Source organism: Chlorocebus sabaeus, chromosome 21 (assembly GCF_047675955.1).
Source record: "Chlorocebus sabaeus isolate Y175 chromosome 21, mChlSab1.0.hap1, whole genome shotgun sequence".
Lineage (NCBI taxonomy): Eukaryota > Metazoa > Chordata > Mammalia > Primates > Cercopithecidae > Chlorocebus > Chlorocebus sabaeus.
In genome coordinates, this window is record NC_132924.1 from 85,888,205 (window position 1) to 85,913,145 (window position 24,941).

General features: G+C 36.9%; 1 protein-coding gene across 1 annotated transcript in view; it reads right to left on the bottom strand.

Moving 5' to 3' along the window:
- The window catches only part of SAMTOR (S-adenosylmethionine sensor upstream of mTORC1), a 124,768-nt gene that overhangs the window by 10,337 nt on the left and 89,490 nt on the right, over positions 1-24,941 (bottom strand). The window contains exon 4 of the mRNA XM_007982630.3: positions 186-300. Coding sequence (XP_007980821.1) covers positions 186-300 — 115 coding nt within the window. The remainder of the gene's footprint in view (positions 1-185; positions 301-24,941) is intronic.

Below are 24,941 nucleotides of genomic sequence, written 5' to 3' on the forward strand. Positions count from 1 at the left end.
GATAAAGAAAATAAAGACAAAATTTGGTTAAATGCTCAATTTTTCACAAAATGTATTTAGAATAGAAATCTCTTCTTAATGGGTACACATGAAATATGTTTGCTATTTTAGGGATGCAAAGACAGTGCTTTTCTTTTGTAAATATACACGTAAAATATTGAACTCTGAAACAAAACTATGCATACCTCTACAGCAGGTACAATGTCTATGCCAACAGTTAGAAATTCTTCAAACTTCAGAAATGGGTTAAAGCAGCTGCCAACATCAAGTAATCTGATTTTTCCTGAGGCTTGTAGCAACCTAAAAACACATATTTTATAAGAACAAAATCAAACATGATAATTTAATAAATCACATAGATTATCAGTTTTTTAACTTGTTGGTCTCAGGACCCTTTTACACATTTAAAAATTACTGAGGCCCCCAATGAACTTTCATTTCTGTGAGTTATATCTATTAATAATGATCATATTTGAAGTTAAGATGAACAAGCCTTAAAACATATTCATTTATTAGACTTAAAAAGGACAGTAAAAAAGTACAGCCTTGTTTTATATATATTTACTTATTTAATTTTTTAAAAATTGAGACAAGGTCTTGCTATGCTGCCCAGGCTGGTCTTGAACTCCTGAGCTCAAGTGATCCTCCAGCCTCAGCTTCCCAAAGTACTGGGATTAGAGGCATGAGCCACTGTGCCTGGCCCCCCGCCCACCCCCCATTTTAAAAAAATATATTTTTTCAAGTCTCTAATGTCTGGCTTAATTGAAAATGAATGAATTCTAATATCTGCCTTTGCATTCAGGCTGTTGCAATATCACATGCTATGTAGTCTCTTGGAAAACTCTACCCTCAAGAGTGAGAGACAGTAAAAACCAAATGAGAATCTGTAACAATATGTAATACTATAAACACTACTAGATAGTCATTCTAATCCTTATTGGGCTATGGTTAAGGAGTTCTCGAATCAGAAAGGCTAAGATCATAACCTGACTCTGACCCTTAACATGTAATACGGGGATAATAGTGGTACTCACCCTTAGACTTTTTTCCAGAATTAATAAGATAATACATTTCATACTTGACCCTATGCCTAGTGCATGGTAAGTGCTTAAAAAGTGGTAGGTATCATTGCTCACTATTACCATGTTATATAAAAAATTTGTATTTCTTCCACTAATGGTTTTCCCAAGTATAGTAAAAGCAGAATTTGCTATATGCTAAATTCTGTAGTATAAATTCTAGTAAACTGAGTAGCAAAACATTTCTGAGAGTCTTAAAAAATATATACTTCTTATAAATTGAATTTTCTATCTCAATGAAGTAACCTAAACCATTCAAGTTACTTCAACATTATGGAACAATCACCAATAACTTAATCATATCATGGATGAGCTTAATAACTGATCAATTCTCAGTAATATACTTAGTCTATTTCAAATTATTTGGCTTAGCTCCTTATTTTTTTATTTGCATAAAGTATACACAGTTTAAAGAATAGTCACTCAGTGAGTAACCACGTAATTACCACTCAGGTCAAGACATAATGCCTACACCCTGGAAACATGATCCTCCCTGATGACATCCCCCACACCCTTCCAAAATGGTAGTCACTATCCTTATTTTAGGTAGTCACTATCCTTATTTTAGTCACTTATCCTTATTTATTCCCTTGATTTCCTTTTATAATCTTAAGTACCTATGACTGAGTACTAGAGACTTAAGTACCTATGTCTACAGTTTAGTTTAAACTACGTTTTGTGATTTGCTGCTTTCATTTGATGTTATGTTTTTGAGTTGTTTGTGCTTCTATAATTCACTTTTACTGCTGTATAGTATATACTTAAGACTTTTATTAGTATGGCATTAAGTCTAAAGATCACTTAAGGAGAATTAACATCTTTACAATATTCAATCTTCAAATCCAAGAACATGAATAGTTATCCATTTACTTAAAAAAACTGTCAATAGTTTTGATCATTTTATCTAAAAAGTTTCCTCACATCTTTTGTTGGAGTTATATTCCTTGGTATTTCCTAGTTTTTGATGCTTTTATTATCTCTTTTCCCATGGAACACTTTACTGTTTTGTTTTTCTTTTAAATTTCATTTTTTATTGTTGGTTACACAGATGCAATTGACTTGGATACAATAGTCCCCCCTTATCTGCTGTTTCACCTTTTGTGGTTTCAGTTACCCATAGTTAACCATGGTCTGAAAATGTTCAACAGAAAATTCCAGAAATAAGCCAATTCATAAGATTTAAATTGCGTGACATTCTGAGTAGCATGGTAAAATCTCACACCGTCAGACCCAGGACATGAATCACATCCATTTGTCCAAAGTATCCACACTTTTTACATTAGCCATTAACAGGATATCTTATGATCCTGATATCTAACAATGGACATAGGCATGGCTTAATGATTTAGGATTACTGAAAGCAGATGATCCTCCTCCTCCTGATATATGGTCAGAAGGTCAACAGCAGCCTAATGCTATGTCACAATGCCTATGTCATTCACCTAACTTCATCTCATTGTACAGGCATTTTATCATCTCACATCATAAGGGTAAGTGAAATATAGTAAGATACTTTGAGATACCATACTCACATAATTTTTATAGTATTTTGTTATAATTGTTCTATTTTATTGTTATTATTGTGCCTAACTTATAAATTAAACTTTATCATGGGTATGTATATATAAAAACATAGTATATATATAGGATTCAGTAATATCTGTGGTTTTAGGCCTCCATGGGAGGTGCTGGCATGTATTCTCTGTGAAGGAGGGGTGGCTACTATGCATATCTTTTTTAGATCCAGCAGCTTTACTAAATTTATCTCGATTGCTTATCTGTATATTATTTTGTGTACTCTAGGTACGTAAGTTCCTAAACTGTGAAAAATGACATTTGTGTTTCACCCACCTACCCATCCATTTTTTTCCCCCTTACCACTCTGCCCAGGACTTCCAATATGTTGGTAGATAGAAGTGGGCAAGTGGATGGACACTATTAATCCTAGATCAGAAGGAACATTCCAATGTTTCACCATGAAATATAATAACTGGTATAGGTTTTATATACTACCCTTGATAAAGCTGAAGTTCCTTTTTTATAAACTTTTATTTTAGGTCCAGGGGTACATGTACAGGTTACATAGGTAAATTACGTGTCTCAGGAGTTTGGTGTACAAGGAGTTTGGTGTACTGATTATTTTGTCACCCAGGTAATAAAGAGAGTTCCCAATAGGTAGGTTTTTTATCCTCTTCCCTTCTCTGTCTCCACCCTTAAGTAATCCCCAGTGTATGTTGTTTCCCTCTTTGGGTCCACGTGTTCTCATCACTTAGCTCCCAGTAATAAGTGAGAATGTGAGGTATGTGGTTTTCTGTTCCTGAATTAGTTTGCTTAGGATAATGAACCTCCAGCTCCATCCATGTTGCTACAAAGGACATGATTCCATTCTTGTTTTATGGCTGCATGGTATTCTATGGTGTACATGTACCACGTTTTCTTTATCCAGTCTACTGTTGTGGGGCACTTAGGTTGATTCTATGTCTTTGCTATTGTGAACTGTGCTGTGATGAACATGTGTGTGTATGTGTCTTTATTGTAGAATGATTTATAGTTCCTTGGGTATATACCCAATAATGGGATTGTTGAGTCTAGTGGTAATTTTAAGTTCTTTGAGGAATTGCTACACTGCTTTCCACAATGGCTGAACTCATTTATATTCCCACCAGCAGTGTATTAGCATTGCCCTTTCTCAACAACCTTGCCAGCAGCTGTTATTTTCTGACTTTTTAGTAATAGCCATTCTGATGCCTGTGAGATGGTGTCTCATTGTGGTTTTGATTTGCATTTCTCTAACGTTTAGTGATGTTGAGCATTTTTTCATATGCTTGTTGGACACGTTTGTCTTTTTCTGAGAAGTGTCTGCTCATGTACTTTGCCCACTTTTTAATGGGGTTGTTTTCTGCCTGTAAATTTGTTTAAATTCTTTACAGATGCTGGATATTGGACCTTTGTCAGATGCATAGTTATATTTTCTCCCATTCTGTAGACTGTCTGTTTGTTCTGTTGATAGTTTCTGTTGCTGTGCAGAAGCTCTTTAGTTTAAGTAGGTCCCACTTGTCAATGTTTTTGTTGCAATTATTTTGGCATCTTTGTCATAATCTTTCCCAGGTTTTATGTCCAGAATGGTATTTCCTAGGTTATCGTCCAAAGTTTTTCTAGTTGTATATTTAAGTATTTTTAACTGATCTTGAGTTTATTTTTGTGTATGGTATAAGAAAGGTCCAGTTTCAATCTTCTGTATATGGTTAGTTACCCCAGCACCATTTATTGAATAGCGAGTCCTGTCCCCATTGCTTTTGTCAACTTTATCGAAGATCAGATGGTTGTAGGTTTTATTTCTGGGTTATCTATTCTGTCCATTGGTCTGTGTGTGTTTTGGTACCAGTACCATGCTGTTTTGCTTACTGTAGCCTTGTAGTATCATTTGAAGTTGGGTAACATGTGATGCCTCCAGCTTTGTTATTTTTGCTTAGAATTGCCTTGGTGATCTGGGCTCTTTTCTGGTTCCACATGAATTTTAAAATAGTTTTTTTTTAATTATGTGAAGAATGTTCATTGGTATTTTGATGAAAATAGCATTGGATCTGTAAATTGCTTTGACAGTATGGCCATTTCAACAATAATGATTCTTCCTATCCATGAGCATGAAATGTTTTCCATTTGTTTGTGTAATCTCTGATTTGAGTATTGTTTTGCAATTCTTGTTGCAGAGATTTTTCACCTCCCTGATTAGCTGTATTCCTAGGTATTTTATTCTTTTTGTGGCAATTGTGGATGGGATTGCATTCTTGATTTGGCTCTCAACTTGAATGTTGTTGATGTATGTGAATGCTACTGATTTTTGTACATTTATTTTGTATACTGAAACTTTGCTGAAGTTGATCATCAGATCTAGGAGCTTTTAGCAGAGACTAGGGGGTTTTCTAGATATAGAATCATGTCATCTGCAAACAGAGACAGTTGGACATCCTCTGCTCGTATCTGTTCCTTTTATTTCTCTTGCCTGATTGCTCCGGCCAGGACTTCTTGAAGTCATTTTTATGCTTAGCTAGGGTGGTTTTTCTTTTTTTGACACAAATCCATGTGCAATTTTATCAAATGCATTCTATATATTTGTGCAGCTATGACTATGTGGTAGAAAAAAATTCATTAATTGTACAGTGTCAAATCAATCTTGCATTCTTTGGAAGGCCTTAATTTGGTTTCTATATATAATTCTTTTCATAATCTGAAGGATATGTTTTATATGTCTGTGTGTATATATAGTCAATTCTGACTACTTGTAGTCATTTGGTTCTATAAAGTGACCATGAATGTTGAATTACTAAATGCTGAACAATGGCTCTTACGGAAACTACAGGATTAGGTCTCTGGTCACATTTTCATCAATCACATTTTCATCAACACAGACCTTGAATTTATGTGTTTCTGTTTAAAAGCACTATATTTAATACATATTGTTGATGCATTAACACTGAACTCGTGGCCAACAGCACTGTAATTCATGCCTGAAGGAAGCTTACATAACACATGTATTTTCTTTGTAAGGCACTATACAGCATTCTTGTGCTTAGGAACACTAGACTTCAACACCGTATGTGGGGGTTGTTTTAAAAGCAAAGTCATCAACAAAAAGCACAAACAAAAAATGTAACACCAAATAGGCTGTGAAAAAGGGTATTTGTGTAAGAGAGCAGAAACAAGGCATAGCTCACCTTGTTGGACCTCAGCTGGGAAGTTTGTGTGTAGAATGAGTCAAATTTTTTATCACAAATATTGATTGTAGGGTTACAAGTAAGTAAGTTTTAGTAAGTTAGGTAATTCACAGGGAATTTACAAATGAGAACTGACTGTGTATATGTATTTTCAGGATTTTACATTTATGTCTATAAGTGGGCAAGTTTGCTAACCATGTTGTTCAAATATTTGATAGTCTTAAAATGTTTCCTCAATCTTCCACCATTAAGAAAAAAAAAAAACCAGAATGATCTCTGCAAATTGATTTAGAGGTATTTTGTTATTTTCATATATATGTTTATTTTTGCAAAAAGACACCTAGAAAGGATAAACCAGAAACTAATAAAACCTCAGAATATTTGGAACAAAGTAGATGCTTTAAGTATGAGATGGGATGTCTGAGTATACCTTTCATTGTAGTTTTGACTTTTGAAAGTTGTTAATGTTTTACATATTCAAAAAATAAAATCAGTAGACTAGAGAAAAATACAATGCAATAAGAAGATAAACTAATGAATCTAGTTAAATGTCAAATAACCCAGAAGGAAAACCAGTAATTCAATACCACTTGAACATACTATTCTGAAGATAATAATCTTGATGGGTAATATTCTAAGGACAAAAAAAAAAAAAAAAAAAGGGCTGCAAAAATACCCTGAAGTTTTATCATGAAAAATTTTTATGTTTGTTGTTGTGGTGGTGCTGATATAGTCATTTTGAAATTATTTTGTGTGTCTTGATTAGCTGAGCAAATGGCAAATAAACTAAGTTGCTGGGAGATACAAATTCAGAATGAGGGAATGGATGGAAAAAACCCTCCAGTGATGGATTAGAATTAGAGGTTTCATAAGAAAGGATGTCCAAGCAGTGACACCACAGTAATGAAGAGAATATCTAATACTCAGAATTTGGTTTCTAAATACCATTCTCTCACTAAAAGGAACCTGTACTACTTAGAGGAATAGCTTATGCCAGGGTTGAAGCAGAGAAAGTATATGGTAAGCCTGGATGATCTTATTGTACAAAAAAGTAAAGCACTGCTCAAACACTAGGAAAAGGTAAAAGAAACTACTTTAAAGGCATTTCCATTGGCCTAATTTGGGATGATTTCACCATCATAAGAATGAACTTTAACACAATGATTTAAAATCTGAGTCTACAGGTACTTAAATAAGAAAGGGGGAGAAGGGAAAGATGTTTTTACAAAAGAATGCCAACCAATATATTTAAGCACGATAGAAATTAATCACCATTTCGCAACCACTGTAATAAAAACAACTTGATTTAGGCAAGACCATTAACGGATGCTAAAGCTACTGGTGAAAACAGAAACTTCACTTGGTATTCATGTATAATTCACTCCACAAATTACAGATTAAAGGTACTTTTACAACGGAGGAATCTAGTAGACATCACCTTAGTCAAAAGATCAAACATCACTGAAAATGGGACAAATTGACATTTGCCCCTGAGATGCCCTGAGAGCCCAATATCACCTATGTAGCATGCTTACCAGAAACATTAATCATAGGGAGTTTTCTGTATTAATGCAGTCCAAGAGATATTTAACTAGATGCTATATGTAATCTTTGATGAATCCTGGATCAAACAACCATCAAAAATCTCCCCAAAACAACTGTAGATTTGTCTGTCAATTTTCATTATATATATAAAGGGTTAATAAATTTCATTATTCAATATTTGTTTCATATATGCATGCAATACTATTAAGTACAAATTTTAAAAATGTTATATTTTCCTACTAAATCACATCTTTTATCATGAAAAATGTCTCCTTTATCTCTAGCACTGATACTCTAAAGCCTCATGTTTTGGGTATCTCTCATAAGAGCATAAATTGGATTTTTATATGCAGAGTCTGACAATCTATGTTTTAATTGGAATATTTTGATCTATATTATATTACTTTTGTACTTTCTATCTGCTTTACCTATTCTATGTTTCTTTTCTCACATTCTATACTTTCTTTGGAATCACACTGGAAGTTTTAACACCCAGAGATTCTGATTTAATTGGGGTACAATGGAGTCTGGGCATTATGATTTTCAAAAGCTTCCTAAGTGAATGTATTATATAGCTAAAGTTGAGAACTGGTTTTAGATTTTTCCTTTTTAAATCTCAGTAATTCCATATTTTTGATTTTGCTAACTTGGAAATATTCATTGCCTTTGTCTTCACACCCAGACCATACAAAACCTTGAGAACACTTAAAATTCTGTTACCCATACAAATTAGACATTTTGTGTATTTTAATTATATTATTATTACTGGTGTATATCTGTTTAGATTTAGCAACATATTTACTTTATTTTTTTGTTCTTCATCCTGTTTTTCACCTTAGACTTTCCCTTTGGGATCACTTTTTTTTCTGCCTGAAAGATAGCTTTAGAATTTCTTTTAAGTGAGGTTTGGCTTTCCTATTCCCTCCTCTCCTTCTGCAACTCCAATAAAGATGTAAGTTATACTTCATTTTTATCTTCTGTCTTTAACCATTTTATTTTTTGTATTTTACATTTTCTTGTCTGTGTGAGGCAAGACAAGATAATAATGTTATCTGGATGATAATGTTTCCTAGTTTGGTAATTCCCCTTCAATTCATTCCATATACTGAGTTTATGTTAAATAATTTTGGCTTTCCAAATGGCTAGTCTTAAAAGTTTCTATTCCCCATAGAAATTTTCAAGCAATTCTTTTCTCTAAAATAGCTTCATCCCTGGGATGCAAGGCTGGCTCAAAATACACAAATCAATAAATGTAATCCATCACATTAACAGAACCAATGACAAAAACCACATGATTATTTCAACAGATGCAGAAAAGGCCTTCGATAAAATTCAACACCCCTTCATGCTAAAAACTCTCAATAAACTAGGTATTGATGGAACATATCTCAAAATCATAAGAGCGATTTATGACAAACCGACAGCCAGTATCATACTGAATGGGCAAAAACTGGAAAAATTCCCTTTGAAAACTGGCACAAGACAAGGATGCCCCCTCTCACAACTCCTATTCAACACAGTATTGGAAGTTCTGGCCGGGGCAATCAGGCAAGAGAAAGAAATAAAGGGTATTCAATTAGGAAAAGAGGAAGTCAAATTGTCCCTGTTTGCAGATGACATGGCTGTATATTTAGAAAAAAAACCCATCGTCTCAGCCCAAAATCTCCTTAAGCTGATAAGCAACTTCAGCAAAGTCTCAGGATACAAAATCAATGTGCAAATATCACAAGAATTCTTACATACCAATAAGAGACAGAGAGCCAAATCATAAGTGAACTCCTATTCACAATTGCTACAAAGAAAATAAAATACCTAGGAATACAACTTACAAGGGATGTGAAGGACCTCTTTAAGGAGAACTACAAACCACTGCTCAAGGAAATAAGAGAGGACACAAACAAATGGAAAAACATTCTATCCTCATGGATAGGAAGAATCAGTATCATGAAAATGGCCATACTGTCCAAATTTATAGATTCAATACTATCCCCATCAAGTTACCATTGACTTCCTTCACAGAATTAGAAAAAACTACCTTAAATTTCATACGGAACCAAAAAAGAGCCCGTATAGCCAAGACAATCCTAAGAAAAAAGAACAAAGCTGGAGGCATCACGCTACCTGACTTCAAACTACACTACAAGGCTACAGTAACCAAAGCAGCACGGTACTGGTACCAAAACAGATATACAGACCAATGGAACAGAACAGAGGCCTCACAAATAACACATCTACAACCATCTGATCTTTGACAAACCTGACAAAAACAAGCAATGGGGAAAGGATTTCCTATTTAATAAATGGTGTTGGGAAAACTGGCTAGCCATATGCAAAAAACTGAAACTGAACACCTTCCTTATACCTTATACAAAAATAAGATGGATTAAAGACTTAAACCTAAGACCCAGAACCATAAAATAGCTTGTTTTATAAATTGTAATTCATAATTCTAATATACAAAGCCTTTATGTCCTTGCTGCCTCTGCTGACTTTAGGTCATACCGTGTTTTCATACATGCTTAGTAATGATTTTTACTATAAGCAATTTACATTTCTTGAAAAATTATTTATGAAAATTCTTTTGAGTAGAAATGTCTTTGCTGTATCAAGCTACCTGGAGCACCACCAGTTTAGGACCACTTTCAACTAAATAAATACAAGGTTTTTTGAACTATGAATTTGTGCTTGGGATATACTATGGTTTCAACCTGTTTGGGGTCTGTCTGCTTTGGATGAAGGAACAGATTTACTTCTGGTTCACCAAATTGAGAAAGCAGCTGTTTGGAGATTCAACTCTATCAGAGGAGTAAAACCAAAGCTCAGGTTTGCCAGTTTGGACCAATGCTCTCAGCTCAACAGAAGCTTTATGCTTTGCTTACTTTTCTGGCTTCTTGCCATTATTTGGATTTTGGCCTTATCAGTTCTTACCTAAGAAGATTTATCCATCATTTAAAAAAAGTTTTCAGTTTGGGAGACTGGTTAGAATATCTAGATAATCATATTCCAGTTTAACTTTTAAAGTAAAATATGTAAACAGATAACATTATCTTAGTCTAAGTAGTCAGCATAAAATCAGTTTGTGACAACATAGCCAATAGTTATGAAAGTGTATGTAAATAAACAGCAGTAGTGTTTTGTTACTGTTCATTGATGTGAAAGTACTGTATTACGTGAATACATTAAGTATGCTAAAGACAACAGACTTTGAATAATCTATTAAAAGACTGTACTTTCTTCATCAAAAAAAAAGGCTAGAGGGCCAATCTTAAGTGATCTTAACTGATACACTTTACTTCCATATTAATATATGCAATGTACATAGCAGGAGAACCTAACTTGAGAATCAGTCCCTCATTAAATTATTAAAAAACTAAAACTACAGAGAAGTGCTTGTTATAACACGAGTAACTACCTGAAAATGCATGTTCAGTTGCTTAAATGTTTTCAAACAAATAAAACTTCTTTGCCAAACAATTATAACTTAAATTCAGCAAATATTTAAATAATCTAATTAATGAATAAATTTGAGTCTTCAAAGATTGTATCACGCAACCATGTGCACCTTCTTTGTCTAAGTCAAGGGTTTTAAAATAATTTTTGGACCCTCAACCCCTTTAAGCAGTCTGAAGACAGATCCCTTTTCAAAATGCTTTCAGAAATACATGAATAAATCAAATCACAAAATTAGTTATTCAGAAATAGTTATACTATTACAAGAAAAACAAAGCTATGATATAGTAACAAGTGTTACATATAATGTGTTAAAGTAACACATTAAATAATGCGGATTCAGCAATGCAATGAATGACTACCACAATTTCAAAGTAGTGATGAGAATAACTATTCTGATATGTAACTACAATATGATACAAACATCTGTAATTTCTCTAATAAAGTCATAGATACTAGTTTTGCTGCCTACATTCATAAAAGAAAGAATTGCTAAATTTTAATTGAAGTGAGTGAAACTAGAAAACCTGTAAGAGACAGATAAATTCCTGAACACATATCCCCTCCCAAGACTGAACCAGGAAGAAACTGATTCCCTGAACAGACCAATAATGAGCTCTACAATAATAAGTAGCCTACCAACCAAAAAATGCCCAGGAGCAGATGGATTCACAGACTCCTACAGCTGTAGAATACTACAAAGAGCTGGTACCATTCCTACTGAAACTATTTCAAAAAACTGAGGAGAAAGAACTCTTCCCCAACTCATTCCATGAAGCCAGCATCATGCTGATACCAAACCTGGCAAAGAAAACAAAAAAATAAATATCCTTGATGAACGCTGATGCAAAAATCCTCAACAAAATACTTGCAAACCAAATCCAGCAGCACACTGAAAAGCCAATCCACCACAGTCAAGCAGGCTTTATCCCGCGGAAGCCAGGTTGGTTCAACATATGCAAATCAATAAATGTGACTCATCACATAAACAGAACTAAAGACAAAAACCACATGATCATCTCAATACGTGCAGAAAAGGCTTCTGATAAAGTCCAACGTCCCTTCATGTTAAAAACTCCCGGTCTCACCACTCCTATCCAATATAGTGTTGGAAGTTCTGGCCAGGGCAATCAGGCAAGAGAAAGAACGAAAGGGTATTCAATTAGGACAAGAGGAAGTCAAATTGTCCCTGTTTGCAGATGACATGATTGTATATTTAGAAAACCCCATTGTCTCAGCCCAAAATCTCCTTAAGCTGATAAGAAACTTCAGCAAAGTCTGAGGATACAAAATTAATGTACAAAAATCACAAGCATTCTTACACACCAATAAGAGACAAACAGAGCCAAATCATGAGTGAACTCCCATTCACAATTGCTTCAAAGAGAATAAAATACCTAGGAATACAACTTACAAGGGATGTGACAGACCTCTTCAAGTAGAACTACAAACCACTGCTCAGCGAAATAAAAGAGGACACAAACAAATGGAAGAACATTCCATGCTCATGGATAGGAAGAATCAGTATCGTGAAAATGGCCATACTACCCAAGGTAATTTATAGATTCAATGACATCCTCATTAGGCTACAATGACTTACTTCACAGAATTGGAAAAAACTACTTTAAAGTTCATATGGAACCAAAAAAGAGCCCTCGTTGTCAAGACAGTCCTAAGTCAAAAGAACAAAGCTAGAGGCATCATGCTACCTGACTTCAAACTATACTACAAGGCTACAGTAACCAAAACAGCATGGTACTGGTATCAAAACAGAGATATAGACCAATGGAACAGAACAAAGCCCTCAGAAATAATACCACACATCTACAACCATCTGATCTTTGACAAACTTGACAAAAATAAGCAATGGGGAAAGGATTCCCTATTTAATAAATGGTGCTGGGAAAACTGGCTAGCCATAAGTAGAAAGCTGAAACTGGATCCCTTCCTTACACCTTACACAAAAATTAATTCAAGATGGATTAGAGACTTAAATATTAGACCTAAAACCATAAAAACCCTAGAAGAAATCCTAGGCAATACCATTCAGGACATAGGCATGGGCAAGGACTTCATGTGTAAAACACCAAAAGCAATGGCAACAAAAGCCAAAATTGACAAATGGGATCTAATTAAACTAAAGAGCTTCTGCACAGCAAAAGAAACTACCATCAGAGTGAACAGGCAACCTACAGAATGGGAGAAAATTTTTGCAATCTACTCATCTGACAAAGGGCTAATATCCAGAACCTACCTACAAAGAACTCCAACAAATTTACAAGAAAAAAACCCCATCAAAAAGTGGGCAAAGGATATGAACAGACAGTTCTCAAAAGAAGACATGCATACAGCCAACAGACACATGAAAAAATGCTCATCATCACTGGCCATCAGAGAAATGCAAATCAAAACCACAATGAGATACCATCTCACACCAGTTAGAATGGCAATCATTAAAAAGTCAGGAAACAACAGGTGCTGGAGAGGATGTGGAGAAATAGGAACACTTTTACACTGTTGGTGGGATAGTAAACTAGTTCAACCACTGTGGAAAACAGTGGTGGAAAAAAGGCTAGAGGGCCTTTTTCCTAGATTCCTCAAGGATCTAGAACTAGAAATACCGTATGACACAGCCATCCCATTACTGGGTATATAGTCAAAGGATTATAAATCATGCTGCTATAAAGACACATGCACACATATGTTTATTGCGGCACTATTCACAATAGCAAAGACTTGGAATCAACCCAAATGTCCATCAGTGACAGACTGGATTAAGAAAATGTGGCACATATACACCATGGAATACTATGCAGCCATAAAAAAGGATGAGTTTGTGTCCTTTGTAGGGACATGGATGCAGCTGGAAACCATCATTCTCAGCAAACTATTGCAAGAACAGAAAACCAAACACCGTATGTTCTCACTCATAGGTGGGAACTGAACAATGAGAACACTTGGACACAGGAAGGGGAACATCACACACTGGGGCCTGTTGTGGGGTGGGGGGGAGGGGGAGGGATAGCATTAGGAGATATACCTAATGTAAATGATGAGTTAATGGGTGTAGCACACCAACATGGCACATGTAAACATATGTAACAAACTTGCACATTGTGTACATGTACCCTAGAACATAAAGTATTAAAAAAACACTCTCAATAAACTAGGCATTGAAGGAATATACCTCAAAATAATGAGTCATCTATGACATACTCATAGCCAACATCATACTGAATAGGCAAAAGCTGGAAGCATTCCCCTTGACAACCAGCACATGACAAGGATGCCCTCTCACTACTCCTATTCAACATAGTACTGGGATTCCTGGCCAGAGCAGTCGGACAAAAGAAAGAAAGAAAGGGCATCCAAATATAACAGAGAGGAAGTCAAACCATCCCTGTTTGCTGATGACGTGATGATCCTGCATTTAGAAAACATCATGGTCCTGGCCCAAAAGTACCTTCTGCTGATAAACAACTCCAGCAAAGTTTCAGGACAAAGTTTCAATGTACAGGAATCACTAGCATTTTTATACACCAGGAAGGCAATGCCATTCACAACTGGCACACACAAAAAATGAAATACCTAGGAATATGGCTAACCAGGAAAGTGAATGATCCCTTACAATGAGAATTACTGCTCAAGGAAATCAGAGACAACACAAATGGAAAAACATTCCATGCTCATGGATGTGAAGAAACAATATTGTTAAAATGGCCATATTGCCCAAAGCAATTTACAAAGTCAATGCTATTCCTGTCAAACTACCAATGACATTCTTCACAGAACTAGAAAAAACTATTTTAAAATTCATATGGAACCCCAGAAAAGTGCCCAAATTGCCAAGGCAATCCTAAGCAAAAAGAACAAAGTCATCACATTATCCAACTTCAAATGATACTACAAGGCTGCTACAGTAAACAAAACAGTGTATGGGAGGCGGAGCCAGATGGCCGAATAGGAACAGCTCCAGTCTCCAGCTCCCAGCACGAGCGACACAGAAGACAGGTGATTTCTGCATTATCAACTGAGGTACTGGGTTCATCTCACTGGGGAGTGCCGGACAATCGGTGCTGGTCAGCTATTGCAGCCTGACCAGCGAGAGCTGAAGCAGGGCGAGGCATCACCTCACCTGGGAAGCGCAAGGAGGAAGGGAATCCCTTTTCCTAGCCAAGGGAACAGAGACACAACACCTGGAAAATCGGGTAACTCCCACCCCAATACTGCGCTTTAAGCAAATGGGCAACCAGGTGATTATATCCCATACCTGGCCGGGAGGGTCCGACGCCCACGGAGCCTTCCTCATTGCTAGCACATCAGTCTGTGATCTAACCGCATGGCAGCAGCAAGGCTGGGGGAGGGGCGCCCACCATTGCTGAGGCTTAAGTAGGTAAACAAAGCCCTGGGAAGATGGAACTGGGTGGAGCTCACAGCAGCTCAAGGAGGCCTGCCAGTCTCTGTGGACTCCACCTCTGGGGACAGGGCACAGCTAAACAACAACAACAAAAACAAAGCAGCAGAAACCTCTGCAAATGCAAGCAACTCTGACAGCTTTGAAGACAGCGGTGGATCTCCCAACACGGAGGTTGAGATCTGAGAACGGACACTGCCTGCTCAAGTGGGTCCCTGACCCCTGAGTAGCCTAACTGGGAGACATCCTCCACTAGGGGCAGACCAACACCCCACACCTCACACGGTGGAGTACACCCCTGAGAGGAAGATTCCAAAGCAAGAATCAGACAGGTACACTCGCTGTTCAGCAATATTCTATCTTCTGCAGCCTCTGCTGCTGACACCCAGGCAAACAGGGTCTGGAGTGGACCTCAAGCCATCTCCAACAGACCTACAGCTGAGGATCCTGACTGTTAGAAGGAAAACTAACAAACAGGAAGGACACCCACACCAAAACCCCATCAGTACATCACCATCATCAAAGACCAGAGGCAGATAAAACCACAAAGATGGGGAAAAAGCAGGGCAGAAAAGCTGGAAATTCAAAAAATAAGAGCGCATCTCCCCCTCCAAAGGAATGCAGCTCATCACCAGCAACGGATCAAAGCTGGACGGAGAATGACTTTGACGAGATGAGAGAAGGCGGCTTCGGTCCATCAAACTTCTCAGGGCTAAAGGAGGAATTACGTACCCAGCGCAAAGAAACTAAAAATCTTGAAAAAAGAGTGGAAGAATTGATAACCAGAATAATTAATGCAGAGAAGGCCATAAATGAATGCACAGAGATGAAAACCATGACACGAGAAATAAGTGACAAATGCACAAGCTTCAGTAACCGACTCGATCAACTGGAAGAAAGAGTATCAGTGATTGAGGATCAAATGAATGAAATGAAGCGAGAAGAGAAACCTAAAGAAAAAAGAAGAAAAAGAAATGAACAAAGCCTGCAAGAAGTATGGGATTATGTAAAAAGACCAAATCAACATCTGATTGGGGTGCCTGAAAGTGAGGGGGAAAATAGAACCAAGTTGGAAAACACTCTTCAGGATATCATCCAGGAGAACTTCCCCAACCTAGTAGGGCAGGCCAACATTCAAATCCAGGAAATACAGAGAATACCACAAAGATACTACTCGAGAAAAGCAACTCCAAAATACATAATTGCCAGATTCACCAAAGTTGAAATGATGGAAAAAATCTTAAGGGCAGCCAGAAAGGTCGGGTTACCCACAAAGGGAAGCCCATCAGACTAACAGCAGATCTCTCAGCAGAAACTCTACAAGCCAGAAGAGAGTGGGGGCCAATATTCAACATCCTTAAAGGAAAGAATTTTAAAGCCAGAATTTCATATCTAGCCAAAGTTTCATAAGTGAAGGAGAAATAAAATCCTTTACAGATAAGCAAATGCTTAGAGATTTTGTCACCACCAGGCCTGCCTTACAAGAGACCCTGAAGGAAGCACTAAACATGGAAAGGAACAACCGGTACGAGCCATTGCAAAAACATGCCAAAATGTAAAGACCATCAAGGCTAGGAAGAAACTGCATCAACTAACGAGCAAAATAACAGGTTAATATAATAATGGCAGGATCAAGTTCACACATAATAATATTAACCTTAAATGTAAATGGACTAAATGCTCCAATTAAAAGAAACAGACTGGCCAACTGGATAAAGAGTCAAGACCCATCAGTCTGCTGTATTCAGGAGACCCATCTCACATGCGGAGACATACATAGGCTCAAAATAAAGGGATGGAGGAAGATCTACCAAACAAATGGAGAACAAAAAAAAGCGGGGGTTGCAATACTAGTCTCTGATAAAACAGACTTTAAACCATCCAAGATCAAAAGAGACAAAGAAGGCCATTACATAATGGTAAAGGGATCAATTCAACAGGAAGAGCTAACTATCCTAAATATATATGCACCCAATACAAGAGCACCCAGATTCATAAAGCAAGTCCTTAGAGACTTACAAAAAGACTTAGACTCCCATACAATAATAATGGGAGACTACAACACTCCACTGTCAACATTAGACAGATCAACGAGACAGAAAGTTAACAAGGATATACAGGAATTGAACTCATCTCTGCAGCAAGCAGACCTAATAGACATCTACAGAACTCTCCACCCCAAATCAACAGAATATACATTCTTCTCAGCACATCACACTTATTCCAAAATTGACCACATAATTGGAAGTAAAGCACTCCTCAGCAAATGTACAAGAACAGAAATTATAACAAACAGTCTCTCAGACCACAGTGCAATCAAACTAGAACTCAGGACTAAGAAACTCAAGCAAGACCGCTCAACTACATGGAAACTGAATAACCTGCTCCTGAATGACTACTGGGTACACAACGAAATGAAGGCAGAAATAAAGATGTTCTTTGAAACCAATGAGAACAAAGATACAACATACCAGAATCTCTGGGACACATTTAAAGCAGTGTGTAGAGGGAAATTTATAGCACTAAATGCCCACAAGAGAAAGCAGGAAAGATCTAAAATTGACACTCTAACATCACAATTAAAAGAACTAGAGAAGCAAGAGCAAACACATTCGAAAGCTAGCAGAAGGCAAGAAATAACTAAGATCAGAGCAGAACTGAAGGAGATAGAGACACAAAAAACCCTCCAAAAAATCAATGAATCCAGGAGTTGGTTTTTTGAAAAGATCAACAAAATTGATAGACTGCTAGCAAGACTAATAAAGAAGAAAATAGAGAAGAATCAAATAGATGCAATAAAAAATGATATAGGGGATATCACCACCGACCCCACAGAAATACAAACTACCATCAGAGAATACTATAAACACCTCTATGCAAATAAACTAGAAAATCTAGAAGAAATGGATAATTTCCTGGACACTTATACTCTTCCAAGACTAAACCAGGAAGAAGCTGAATCCCTGAATAGACCAATAGCAGGCTCTGAAATTGAGGCAATAATTAATAGCCTACCAAACAAAAAAAGTCCAGGACCAGATGGATTCACAGCTGAATTCTACCAGAGGTACAAGGAGGAGCTGGTACCATTCCTTCTTAAACTATTCCAATCAATAGAAAAAGAGGGACTCCTCCCTAACTCATTTGATGAGGCCAACATCATCCTGATACCAAAGCCTGGCAGAGACACAACAAAAAAAGAATTTTAGACCAATATCCCTGATGAACATCGATGCAAAAATCCTCAATAAAATACTGGCAAACCGGATCCAGCAGCATATCAAAAAGCTTATCCACCATGATCAAGTGGGCTTTATCCCTGGATGCAAGGCTGGTTCAACATACACAAATCAATAAACATAATCCAGCATAGAAACAGAACCAAAGACAAAAACCACATGATTATCTCAATAGATGCAGAAAAGGCTTTTGACAAAATTCAACAGCCCTTCATGCTAAAAACGCTCAATAAATTCGGTATTGATGGAACATATCTCAAAATAATAGCTATTTATGACAAACCCACAGCCAATATCATACTGAATGGGCAAAAACTGGAAAAACTCCCTTTGAAAACTGGCACAAGACAGGGATGCCCTCTCTCACCACTCCTATTCAACATAGTGTTGGAAGTTCTGGCTAGGGCAATCAGGCAAGAGATAGAAATCAAGGGTATTCAGTTAGGAAAAGAAGAAGTCAAATTGTCCCTGTTTGCAGATGGACATGATTGTATATTTAGAAGACCCCATTGTCTCAGCCCAAAATCTCCTTAAGCTGATAAGAAACTTCAGCAAAGTCTGAGGATACAAAATTAATGTGCAAAAATTACAAGCATTCTTATACACCAGTAACAGAGAGCCAAATCATGAATGAACTTCCATTCAGAATTGCTTCAAAGAGAATGAAATACCTAGGAATCCAACTTACAAGGGATGTAAAGGACCTCTCCAAGGAGAACTACAAACCACTGCTCAGTGAAATAAAAGAGGACATAAACAAATGGAAGAACATACCATGCTCATGGATAGGAAGAATCAATATCATGAAAATGGCCATACTGCCCAAGGTAATTTATAGATTCAATGCCATCCCCATCAAGCTACCAATGAGTTTCTTCACAGAATTGGAAAAAACTGCTTTAAAGTTCATATGGAACCAAAAAAGAGCCCGCATCTCCAAGACAATCCTAAGTCAAAAGAACAAAGCTGGAGGCATCACGCTACCTGACTTCAAACTATACTACAAGGCTACAGTAACCAAAACAGCATGGTACTGGTACCAAAACAGAGATATAGACCAATGGAACAGAACAGAGTCCTCAGAAATAATACCACACATCTACAGCCATCTGATCTTTGATAAACCTGAGAAAAACAAGAAATGGGGAAAGGATTCCCTATTTAATAAATGGTGCTGGGAAAACTGGCTAGCCATAAGTGGAAAGCTGAAACTGGATCCTTTCCTTACTCCTTATACGAAAATTAATTCAAGATGGATTAGAGACTTCAATGTTAGACCTAATACCATAAAAACCCTAGAAGAAAACCTAGGTAATACCATTCAGGACATAGGCATGGGCAAGGACTTCATGTGTAAAACACCAAAAGCAACGGCAACAAAAGCCAAAATTGACAAATGGGATCTAATTAAACTAAAGAGCTTCCACACAGCAAAAGAAACTACCATCAGAGTGAACAGGCAACCTACAGAATGGGAGAAAATTTTTGCAATCTACTCATCAGACAAAGGGCTAATATCCAGAACCTACAAAGAACTCCAACAAATTTACAAGAAAAAAACAAACAACCCCATCAAAAAGTGGGCAAAGGATATGAATAGACATTTCTCAAAAGAGGACATTCATACAGCCAACAGACACATGAAAAAATGCTCATCATCACTGGCCATCAGAAAAATGCAAATCAAAACCACAATGAGATACCATCTCACACCAGTTAGAATGGCAATCATTAAAAAGTCAGGAAACAGGTGCTGGAGAGGATGTGGAGAAATAGGAACACTTTTACACTGTTGGTGGGATTGTAAACTAGTTCAACCATTATGGAAAACAGTATGGCGATTCCTCAAGGATCTAGAACTAGAAATACCATATGACACAGCCATCCCATTACTGGGTATATAGCCAAAGGATTATAAATCATGCTGCTATAAAGACACATGCACACGTATGTTTATTGCGGCACTATTCACAATAGCAAAGACTTGGAATCAACCCAAATGTCCATCGGTGACAGAATGGATTAAGAAAATGTGGCACATATACACCATGGAATACTATGCAGCCATAAAAAAGGATGAGTTTGTGTCCTTTGTAGGGACATGGATGCAGCTGGAAGCCATCATTCTCAGCAAACTATCGGAAGAACAGAAAACCAAACACCGCATGTTCTCACTCATAGGTAGGAACTGAACAACGAGATCACTTGGACATAGGAAGGGGAACATCACAAACCGGGGCCGATCATGGGGAGGGGGCAGGGGGGAGGGATTGCATTGGGAGTTATACCTGATGTAAATGACGCGTTGCTGGGTGCTGACGAGTTGATGGGTGCAGCACACCAACATGGCACAAGTATACATATGTAACAAACCTGCACGTTATGCACATGTACCCTAGAACTTAAAGTATAATAAAAAAAACAAAACAAAAAAAACAGCATAGTACTGGTAGATAGACACATAGACCAATGGGAGAGAATAGAGAGCCCAGAATAGAGCTGCACGCCTACGACCATCTGATTTTCGACAAAGCTGACAAAAACAAGCAATGGGGAAAGGACACTGAATAAATGGTGCTGGGATCAGTGGCTAGCCCTACACAGAAGATTGAAACTAGACCCCTTCTTTACACCTTATACAAAATCAATACATATATAAAAATATACACATATACAAAAATCAACTCAAGATGGACTGAAGACATAAATGTAAACCTTAAAACGATAAAAACTTTGGAAGACAACCTGGGCAACACCATTCTGGACATAGGAATATGACTTTGGAAGACAACCTGGGCAACACCATTCTGGACATAGGAATATGCAAAGATTTCATGACCAAGATGCCAAAAGCAATTGCAACAAAAGCAAACTTTGACAAATGGGATCTAATTAAACTTAAAAGCTTCCACACAGCAAAAGAAACTACCAACAGAGTCAACAGACAAGCTATAGAAAGGGAGAAAATATTTACAAACTATGCATCGACAAGGTCCAATATCCAGCATCTATAAGGAACCTAAACAAATTTACAAGAAAAAACAACCCCATTATAAAAAGTGGGCAAAGTACATAAACAGACACTTCTCAACAGAATACACACGCGTGGCCAATAACTGTATTAAAAAAAGCTCTGTATCACGGATCATTAGAGGAATGCAAATAAAAACCACAATGAGATACCATCTCATACCAGTCATAATGGTTATTATTAAAAAGTCAGTAACAGATGCTGGTGAGGTTGTGTAGAAAAGAAAATGCTTATACACTGCTGGTAGGAGTGTAAGTTAGTTCAACCACTGTGGAAAGCAGTGTGGTGATCTCTCAAATAGCTAAAGCAGAAATACCATTTGACCTAGCAATCCTATTACTGGCTGTATACCCAAAGGAATACAAATCGTTTTACCATAAAGACACATGCATATGTATGTTCGCTGCAGCACTATTGACAGCAGCAAAGACATGGAATCAACCTAAATGCCCATCAATGGTAGACTGGATAATGAAAATGGAATAGTATTGCAGCCATAAAAAAGAACAATATATAATGTCCATTGCAGGAACATGGATGGAGCTGGAGGCCATCATACTTAGCAAACTACTGCAGGTACAGAAAACCAAATAGTGCATGTTTTCACTTATAAGTGATGAGAACACATGGACATAAAGAGGAAAACAACAGACACTGGGGCCTACTTTGAGGGCAGAGGTCAGGAGGAGGGAGAAGATCAGAAAAAACAACTGTTGGGTACTAGGTTTAGTACCTGAGAGACAAAATAATCTGCACAATTGTTTTTTTTTTTTTTTTTTGGCAAGAGAGAAACAATTCTTTTACATTAATGCTACGTATAGCTATCCTGGTTTCTCTTAGATTTACTACAGTATTTGTAATCACACTTAGCAAACTAATGCAGAAACACAAAACCAAATAGTGCATGTTCTCATTTATAAGTGATGAGAACATATGGATATAAAGAGGGAAACAACAGACACTGGGGCCTACTTGGGGGTAGAGGTTGGGAGGAGGAAGAAGATCAGAAAAAATAACTATTAGATATTAGGCTTAGTACCTGGGTGGCAAAGTCATCTGTGACATGAGTTTACCTATATAACAAACCTGCAGTGTTCTCCTGAGCCTAAAACATAAGTTAAAGAAGGTGAATGAAAAGATTTTTCTTTTGTTGTTCATGGACCCCATAAAGGGTTAAGTGTCAAATGAAGTAAACCTGGACAGGTTCATTTCACACAGAAAAGGCTGTCAAATGAAAACTATTTTAAAGGAATAGAACAACTTTCTAGGGAACCTACAGTGATTATGAGCTAAATATGTGGCCAACTTCTAACAAGCACACTAGCATTTCCACAGGTTTTGTTTATATTTATCTCACTTCTGGTTCCATATTCACACGTTTTATTTTCCTCATTTAAAAAATTGTATCTGTTTTTATAAGCCACTTATATCCTTTTTGGAATATGAGCATTCTAGAAATTTTCTGCAAATTAGTTAATACCTAATATAAATATGAATAAAATTAAACTGAATTACTCATTTTTCCCATTTTAATTACTGCTTATAATTGTTTCTCAAGAGAATTTTTTACATTAATGCTATGTATAGCTACCCTGGTTTCTCTTAGATTTACTATGGTAAGTTCTTACAGGATTTGTAATTATGTAGTCCAAAATAAGTCATTCTATAAGAACTACTTTCACATCAAGATAATTTTTATGTATGGAATCAACAACATTGATAAAGACTAAATTCTAGCACTAATCCTTATGCAAATTCTCACAGTGTAACTTTACCTAAGGGAAAAATCTTATTTGCAAGTTAAATGGTAAAGTTTGTGGTTAGATATCTGGATTTCAAAAAACTGCCTTAGCAAATTAAGAATAAATGATTTAACAGCAGAAATAAACAGTACAACAGGATCTTTATTTTTCTTGATAATACTAATTGAACTATTCTTTCTTACTACAATTAAAGGACCTGAACATTCCAGTTTTTTGTTATCCAAACAGTATTTCAGATTACCTTTTATTTACAGAGCACTACCCACCAAAAATACACAAGATAAACCTGTGTTCAGATCATAATTTGTAATTTTTTATGTGGAAAATATTACAACTACAGGCAGGATGCAGTGGCTCATGCCTGTAATCCCAGCACTTTGGGAGGCTGAGGCAGGCAGATCACCTGAGGCCAGGAGTTTGAGACCAGCCTGAACAACGTGGAGAAACCCTGTCTCTACTAAAAATACAAGATCAGTGGTGGTGCATGCCTGTAATCTTAGCTACTCAGGAGGCTGAGGCAGGAGAATTGCTTGAACCCAGGAGGCGGAGGTTGCGGTGAGCCAAGATTGTGCCACTGCACTCCAACCTGGACAACGAGCAAAACTCCGTCTCAAAAAAAAGAAAATATTACAACTATAAGGACTGTCAACCTAAAAACCCAAGTTCTAAAAACAGAAATATGAGTATAGGCCAGGTGCTGTGGCTCATGCCTGGGTTCTGTTTTGGTTTCTGATTTTTCCTGGTTCAATGTCCAGTGCTTTTGGGAGGCTAGGGCAGGAGGACTGCTTGAGGCCAGAAGTTCAAGACCAGCCCACACCACATAGCTAGTCACTATCTCTTCAAAAAAATTAAAAAAGAAAAAAATGAGCATTACAGGTCATGGTAGTGCATTCCTGTAGCCCTAGCTACTCAAGAGGCTGAGGTGGGAGGATCGCTTGAGCTCAGGAATTAGAGGCTATACTGAGCTATGACCATGCTACTGAGCTCCAGCCTGGGCAACGAAGTGAGACTCTGTATCTTAAAACAATTTTCTTCTGAAAGACAATAAATAATAGAGGCTTATATCAAGTAGCTATAATTATCATATATAGCTATTAAAACTGTTTCTCAGTTTAGAAATCATTATTTTCATTTGGAATTTAGTGAAAAAGTATTTCAAATCTACAAAAATTCAAGTACCTTTACTATCTTTAAAAAATAGTTTTACATGCATACATACCTATAATTTGACATACTATTGAATACCTGTTGTATCTGTTAAGCCTGTTTCAGAGTTTGAGAGATAAAGTTGAGTAAGAGAGTCCAGATACTCAAGAAATTAGTCCAGTGAAGAAGACACACATGTAAACAGTGCAATGTTTGCATTAGGTAGAGGAGTATACAAAATCTTATGGCAGTAGAACACTCACGGAAGGGAAGGGAAGGGAAACTCAGGGCTCTGGAGCCTGCAGAAGAAGCAAGCTTTTCCCAGGATCAAATGGAGGGGGGATGGTGGAGAGTAAAGGAGAAGACTATTGAGGTGGGTGACTATCATTCCAGTCAGAAAGCATAGTTAACTGAAAAGGTGTATGTTTCTAAGTAGGTATGGACTTTCCACAGACTCTGAATCTCATTGTAAAAGTGCCTTTTGAAATGTTGTGCAGTCACTTATTTCACTATATTTCTTTAAAAATTCTCCAATGCGGGAGGCCGAGGCGGGCGATCA